Source organism: Rhinatrema bivittatum, chromosome 10, assembly GCF_901001135.1.
Source record: "Rhinatrema bivittatum chromosome 10, aRhiBiv1.1, whole genome shotgun sequence".
In the NCBI taxonomy this organism is placed as follows: Eukaryota; Metazoa; Chordata; class Amphibia; order Gymnophiona; family Rhinatrematidae; genus Rhinatrema; species Rhinatrema bivittatum.
Genome location: NC_042624.1, coordinates 100,720,062 through 100,728,198, shown reverse-complemented (window position 1 = coordinate 100,728,198; position 8,137 = coordinate 100,720,062). Strand labels below are relative to the sequence as shown.

At 46.7% G+C, this 8,137-nt stretch overlaps 1 protein-coding gene across 2 annotated transcripts in view; it reads left to right on the top strand.

Annotated features, from left to right (window-relative positions):
• Positions 1-314: 314 nt before the first annotated feature.
• Positions 315-8,137, top strand: part of DNAJC6 (DnaJ heat shock protein family (Hsp40) member C6) — a 112,536-nt gene continuing 104,713 nt past the window's right edge. Inside the window, exon 1 of one of the 2 annotated variants that reach the window (XM_029618515.1) lies at positions 315-498. Coding sequence is in view for 1 of the 2 variants with exons in the window: in XM_029618513.1 (XP_029474373.1) it covers positions 477-498 (22 nt within the window). In the remaining variant the exon portion in view is untranslated. The remainder of the gene's footprint in view (positions 499-8,137) is intronic. The other variant, XM_029618513.1, reaches the window with a different exon arrangement.

Sequence of the window (8,137 nt, the reverse complement as noted above, 5' to 3'; positions counted from 1 at the left end):
TAAATGACAAAAACAGAGCTGATACGTTTGCATTTTTTTTTTATCAGTTCAAAACTAATATTTTCATTAATACCTAAATATGACACCTGCTAGGGTTGCATTAAAATCAGCAAATTCCAGAGATTAATCCTTATCTTATGCCCCATTTCACTTATGCCCCAAGAATGTACAGAAATAGATACTAAAAGGATGAGCCCAGGGGTGGGAAACCCGACTCCTGATCCATCTCCAGGCCCGGTTTTACAGGCTGCATCCATCTCAGCCTACACTCAGCCTTCCCCCGAGCCCACACCAACCCAACCGGAGTCCAGAACGCAGGTGCCTGGAACTGTCGCCCCTCCGTGGCCCCGAGCCTTGTGACGGTCACACAGCCTCGGTGACCTTTGACTGGCTGTGAATGACAAATCAAAAGTCGGCATCGCGCAAAGCCAGCCGGGCTTCTTCTCCCCGATCTGCGGCAGGAGCCAGGAAGGAGCATGCGAGACTCTGCGGACAGAGGTAAGGCGAGGCTATTAATAGAACTCTGCGCACTGGGGTGGAGGGGGGGCTTTGCGCCGATCCGCGTCGGAGCCATTCGGCGGGCAGTTTAGCGTCGCCTTTCCTATGCAGTCATCCTTGCACGCTTCTCGGTGGCTCAATAACCGGGGAGATTTCAAGGGAAACGGGAGGATCAAGGACGACGATTCCGCCTCGGCGGCCACCACGGGGTCCGGATGCCGTGATCCCATTAGACGGGCAGATGTTGAGGAGGTGTTGCTGGAAGGTTGGCCGTGCAGTCAGCATCTGGCTGCCGTAAACCCCACAGCAGATTCAGTCATGGGCGATGTACTTAGCAAAGGCACTTGACAACGAAAGTTGGAGGTCAGCGATAGTAGATGAGAACTGAAACGCAACCTTGCTATTTTTAATTCTAAAAAAAAAAAAAAAATGTGAACAAGCAAATTTGCCCTGTATACAAGCTCAGAAATTATGTCAAGTAAAAACAAGCACGGAGACCATATCGAATCATTTAGGACCATGGACCAATGTCAGAACTGGAAATTCATATTTTCGATTTACAAAACAGAGAGATGAAATATCCCTGCAAAATAAATGGCTTATTTATCCTTTCTGATGACGAACATGATTCAGTTAAATCAAATCAGAGCTGATGCAAGTGGCCGGAAGAAAAAGACCTGCCAGGCTCTAGGGAGGAAATTAGAACTATATTTAGTAATCGAACAGCTCGGTAACAGGAGTTTCATTTATTTCATTTACCCAGTAATGCATAGGGAAAATATCAGTGCTTTACTAAGATGAAATCTTTGGGGATTTTTCCAAGTGCTGGCTTTTTTCGGTTTCTGATACATAAAACAATATATGCTATCTCTTTTTGCATCTCTTTTTTGGTTTCTTGTTCGGCTTTGCGTTTTTCTAGGATGTATTACTATGATCTGTGTTCTGGAAGCCATATATACAAGAGTCTAGCAAATAAGGCAGGATATAATGCAAGGCCTCCACCCGTCCATCCACCTTACATAATTAATTGTGGGTTACAGACTTATGTATGAAGCAATTAGAGTAGTTTTGGTGGCCTATTAAATATGGCTAGGTGTGATATGTTCCAGTCAGCAGCTAATCTAATTAAATCCTAATAGATTCACTTGCACTATATCCAGTAGCTGGAGCATGTATTCTGTTAAAGGATAATCTCTATTTTGCTCTTGAGCTCTGCTTTGCTGCATTTCGTGGTTGCATTCTGTAAGGTTCAATCGGTTTCACCTACAGTTTTACCTGATGTATCCTTCATGCAGCCTAATACTACAGGCCCCACTCCTGACCAGCCACTGGCTGTCACTTTGGTTTCATAAAACATTTTTTCTGTATTTCTTTCTATTACTTTTATACACCCAAATAAACTCTGTGTGTATGTCACTAGCCCCATGTGAAATGGAAGCATTTAGAGAAACTTCTAACAATTGGTTTTCTAGACAGTTACATGCATGACATTGAATTATATAATGACTAGTGAAAACTGCTTAGCATTGCTCAGGTTGTCTGGTCCATAACAGCTACACATTTTAAAATCAAACAAAAGTGAAAATGATAAATATTGTTTTATTTTGTTAAGTAATTAACAGCAATCATATAGAAACTTAGTTTAGAATCTGTCATTGCACAACTCAAGAAAGTGCTAAATAGTGATTGTTATAAGATTAAAAAGTACCAGTTCCAGTTCCAATCCCTGGGATACTTCACTGTTTACCAACCTCCATTGAGAGAACTGGCCCATTAGTTTTACTCTCTGTTTCCTGTCATTTAACCAATTCACAATCCATAATAGTGGCGTAGCCACAGGTGGGCCATGGTCCACACACTTAGGGCTAGACTTACACAATCAGGGCTGTCCAACATCAGAAGAAGAGGCCTGTAGGATGGCCACCACGGTTTCATTCTCGCAGTGGCCACAGAATGTGAGGCCACTGTGGATTCCATCCTGAGGCAGTCGAAGAAAGGTCTGGCGATGTCTAAAGAAGTGCGTGTGTGTATATGTGTGTCATGGTCAGGCAGGCTGGATTCAGGAATTCCCCTAGCAGGAGTGGTACACGCTTTAAAGCAGAGCAAGACAAGGTCTTCCACCTGGCCAGCCCTCTACCCCGTAGGTTGAGCCTGCAGGTCTCTAGAGACTGGCAGGACTTTCCTGGCATAAAACATGATGGTAGACAGGACAGGAACTGGAGATAAGGCTGGAATGGAAGGCAGGGCTGGAACTGGAGACAGGCAGGAGCTGGAGACGACTGGAGACAGGTACTGGTCTGTCAGGCAGGAGCTGGAGTCAGGCAGGAGCTGGAGACATGGGCTGGAATAGGAGACAAGGCCTGCAACTGGGGACTGGACCTGGAGGCAAGGCAGTAATGGGAGACAAGGGCTAGAACTGAAGTCCCACAGGGAGCACCAGGCAGGACAAGACCAGAGCAAGACAAAACCAGGACAGCACAAGATTAGTCCTAGACAGGACAAGACTAGGACTAGACAGGACAGGACACGAGAACAAGGCAAAGAATGTACAAACATAGGGAAAACAGAAACTAATGCAGAACAAGGTACATACAAGACAAGCAAGCAACAGACAGGGAGGCCTAAGCAGGCCGCAAGACAAGGCCCGTCTAGAAGGTCCAAAGGCCACAAGGAGGCCCCAGGACAAGGTAAGGAGGCCACAAGACAACGTTAAAAAAAAGAAGGCCACAAGGGCCGCACAGTAGCAAAGCAAGGCAAGGTGGACCAATGCAAGGAGCCAAAGTGACTCGATGAAGAGGCACTGAGGTGTGGGAGAAGCTGGCCTTGCTGCGCCATGGAAGTATCAAGGAGGTGGCTAGAGCAGGGGAGAGCGTGACACCGTGAGGACCTCGGCTAGCGGCGGGGCGGGGGGCCTGCTTAGCAGCCAGGATTGTTACAGTGTGAATGCATGAGTGGGAGCCTGTGTGTATCTATGTGTGTTTGGGGGAGCCTGGGTATGTGTATATGGGGGGACCCTGTGTGCATGTATATGTGCATGTATGTGTGTGTGGCAGCCTGTGTGTGTGAACCTGTGTATGTATATTTGGGGAAGCCTGTGTGTATGTGGCAGCCTATGTGTGTATTTGGAACCTGTGTGCACAGGGAAGCCTGTGTGTGTATGTGCATGTATGTGTACATATGTGAATGTAGCAGCTTGTGTGTGTGAGCCTGTTTATGTGTATATGTGTATGGGGGTGTGTGAGCTTGTATGTGTGTATGTGTATTTGGGGTAGCCTATTTGTGTTTGTGTGCGAGCTTGTGTGTTTGTGTGTGAGTGAGAGTGTGCATGTGAGTGTGTGCCTGCCTGGGCCTGTGTGTGCATGAGCCTTAGAGTCAGGGCTTTGTAGACAGAGCATATTAGCGAAACATACTCGGCTTTGCTCAGGTTGTCTGGCTTGCAACTGATGTAAATTTTCAAAACCAAACAAAAATGATGTATTGATCTATGGTGTGACCATATCTTGAGTATTGTGTGCAGTTCTGGTCACCGCATCTCAAAAAAGACATAGCAGAATTAGAAAAGGTACAGAGAAGGGTGACCAAAATGATTAAAGGGATGGAACAATTCCCCTATGAGGAAAGGCTAAAGAGGTTAGGGCTCTTCAGTTTAGAAAAGAGACAAGCGAGGGGAGAAATGATAAGAGGTCTATAAAATAATGAGTGGAGTGGAATGGGTAAACGCAAATCAGTTGTTTACTCTTTCAGGAAGTACAAAGACTACGGGACATTAAATGAAGTTAGGTGATGCATTTAAGAGAAATAGGAAAAAATATTTTTTTATTCATAATTAAATTCTGGAATTTGTTGTCAGAGGATGTGGTGAAAGCAGTTAGTGAAGTTGGGTTTAAAAAAGATTTGGCAAAGTTCTTGAAGGAGAAGTCCATAAACTATTAACCACAAAGCATTAGTAGCATGGGATCTATTTACAGTTGGGTTCCTGCCAGATACCTGTGATCTGGATTGGCACTGTTGAAACAATGTTGAGCTTGATGGACCCACAGTCTGACCTAGTATGGCAATTTCTTATGTTCAGAATAAGGAATGAATGTGTGAAGGAAGGTAAAACCTGTTCACTCCTTAAATGTTCAGATCTCAAGCTACTATTGCTTATTAATTAGATTTTTCATCTAGAAAGTTATCCAAACCTTTTTAAAACCCAGTTACACTAACTGCCATAATCATATTCTTTGGCAATGAATTCTAGAGCGTAACTATGTGCTGAGTAAAAAATAATTTTCTTCAATTTGTTTTAAATGAGCTACTTGCTAACTTCATGGAGTGCCCCCTAGTCCTTCTATTATCTAAGAGTGTTGCGATCCCCCCTGCTGCTGCGCTGCAGGAGGTCTCTTACCTTCCTCCAGAGGCCGCCTTGAAGCCAGGGCCTCGCCTGTGTTCCATCTGGGACTTGTTCCAGGGCCTGAGAGGCCTAGCTGTGCCTGTGGCTTGCATGCCTCGGTGTTTGGACTTCCTGCTTCCAGCCACGCCCGTTTCTCTAGGGGCTGGCCCGCAGCTCTCTACCCTAGTTATAGGACCAGCGGTGGGCGGTCCTGGCAAGCTCCTCCCAGGGAGTTGCCTTCTACCTCCAGTATTTAAGGACTTTCTGTTCACTGTGTCTTTGCCTTCGGATTGGGTTACACAGTTGCCTGTGGCCTCTCCCGATCCTCCGTGACTCCGACTCCTGCTTGTCGTCAGCCTGCCTTGACTCTGGTCCGTGACTCCGACTCCTGCTTGTCTTCAGCCTGCCTTGACTCCGGTCCGTGACTCCGACTCCTGCTTGTCTTCAGCCTGCCTTGACTCCGGTCCGTGACTCCGACTCCTGCTTGTCTTCAGCCTGCCTTGACTCCGGTCCGTGACTCCGACTCCTGCTTGTCTTTGGCCTGCAGATTGAGCATTACAGTCGTCTGTAACCTTGCCAGTCCAGGTCCTCCATGTTTCCTGATGTCTGCCTAGACGTGTTTCCTGATGTCTGCCTTGACGTGTGCCTGTTGTCTGCTCCTGTTCCTGCCAGCCGAAAGGGCTTCGGATGTGAGTATCCCAGCATCGGAGTTCCTGTTCGCCTGGGTCTTCCCCGCGCCCTCCTTCTCAGCGTGGTCCGCGACCAGCCTTCCTAGGCTGTGTAGGGCGCGTCTGGGACAGGGTGGTCCGCGACTCAGTCCCACGGGCGGGCTGAGTAGGGCGCCCTGATGGACAGTGCAATGTTCCCGTCCAGCCTTGTCTTCAGTGTCTGCTTCAGCCCTTGTCCGGATGTCTACCTGTCTCTGCCTTGACCTGGTTCCTGAGCCTTCTGTCCTGTTGGGCCCTGGAGTGGCCAACAGGAGGGATTCGTCCCACGGGCTCTTGAGCTTCTGCCAGCCGAGGGGGCTTCGGATGTGAGTATCCCAGCATCGGAGTTCCTGCTCGCCTGGGCCTTTCCTGTGTCTCGCTTCAGCCCTTGACCTGATGTCTCCGTCTTGCTTCAGCCTGCTTCTGCCCCGTTTGATGTCTTCTGTTTAAGGACTCTGTCTGCCCTCGCCTCTGTCCGGCCTGCTGCCCATTGCCGTTCCCTGCGGCGGGTCCGAAAGGGCCGGGAACAGTCGGAGGACCGTTCATTAGTCAACTTCCCCGTGTTGGCTACCATGGGCATGCAGGTCCGGCTGAGGGTCGGACTCCCTGCTTCTGTTCCTGCCTGCCTGGCTCACCATGCCTGCTCAGCTCACCTCCCACGGTGTGGGCTTGGGCTCCTCCTGGGGTCCTGCCGTGGCCCAAGGGCTCACCACCCGCCCGAGACGACCGCGCCCACGCGCGCTCGTAACAAAGAGAGTAAATAATCATTACATTAACCTGTTCAAGTCCTTCCATGATTTTGTAGACTTCTATCATATTCCCCCTTAGTCGTCTCTTCTCCAAACTGAACAGCCCTAACTTTTTCAGCCTTTTCTCATAGGGGAGCCGTTCCATGCCCCTTATCATTTTGGTCGCCCTTCTTTGCACTTTTCTCCAGTGCAACTATATCTTTTCTGAGATGTGGTGACCAGAACTGCATACAGTATTCAAGGAGCGGTCTCACCATAGAGCGACATAGAGGCAATATGTCATCCACTGTTTTATTTGCCATTCCCTTCCTAATAATTCCTAACATTCTGTTTGCTTTTTTGACTACCGCAGCACACTGAGCCAATGATTTAAATATATTATCCACTATGATGCCTAGATCTTTTTCCTGAGTGGTATCTTCTAATATGGAACCTAACATCGTGTAACTATAGCATGGGTTATTTTTCCCTATATGCATCACCTTGCACTTATTATCTGCCATTTGGAAGCCCAATCTTCCAGTTTCACAAGGTCCTCCTGCAATTTATCACAATCCGCTTGAGATTTAACTAGTATGCATAATTTTGTGTCATCTGCAAATTTGACCACCTCACTTGTCATAACCCTTTCCAGATCATTTATAAATATATTAAAAAGCAAGTACAGAGCACTGAGGCACTTCACTGTTTACCTTTTTCCACTGTGAAAAGTAATCCTACTCTCTGTTTCCTGTCTTTTAACCAGTTTGCAGTCCACAAAAGGACACTGCCCCCTAACCAATAAATTTTTAGGTTTTTTAGAAACCTCTCAGGGAGGACTTTGTCGAACGCCTTCTGAAAGTCCAAATACACCACATCTACCGGTTCACCTTTGTCCACATGTTTATTCATCCCTTCAAACAAATGTAGGAGATTTGTCAGGCAAGACTTCCCTTAGGTAAATCCATGCTGACTGTGGCCCATTAAACCATGTCTAGCTAAATGTTTTGTGATTTTATTCTTTATAACAGTTTCCACAATTTTTCCCCCAATTACTTATGTTCTTAACAAATTAACAGGGTCATTCTTTATTGTGCAATGTGCCGGTATTATGGCGGTATTATTACATTTAGGGGAAGGGGAGGAGCGTGGGCGGGGTTTGGGCAGAGTTATCGCTGGCAGCACCGTGGGAAAAAAAGACACCTTTTCCCATGGTGCTATGGGGGCGATAGTGTGTGGTGCAACCACACCATGGCGGGTGAAACCGCACCGCCGCGATGCGCCCGGTTGCCCACTATCGCCCCCATCCCTTTTTTTTTTTTTTGCGTCACATCATTCTGCTATAAATATATATAAATATAGCAGAATGATGAATCTAGGGGTAAGAGAGGAGTTGTTGTATGTGTGTGGGCGCCTGAGAGACAGAGTTTTTAAGACAGAGCATATTACCTTTGCCAAGTGCACTCAGGGCGTCACCTGGTGACCAGACAGACATGACAGTGTGACTGACTGACACAAGCCTTATATATATATATATATATATATATACTATATATATAGATAGATAGATAGATATGAATTCATAGGTAGTTTGGACATGAACAGGAAATGGAGCTAAAAAGTGATTATTAGGTCAGAGTGGGATGGGGCAGGGTAGGGATGGAAATTGGGGGGGGGGGGGGGGGGGGGGAGAGGAGGAGAATAGATTTCAAATCTTTTTTGTCTTTAATTCCATTTTACATTCTTGGTTTCTTCCATGGCAACGGTTTCTGTGGTTACTAATTTGCATATGATGAAACAAAATAGTTTAACTTACATAAGAGTTTCAA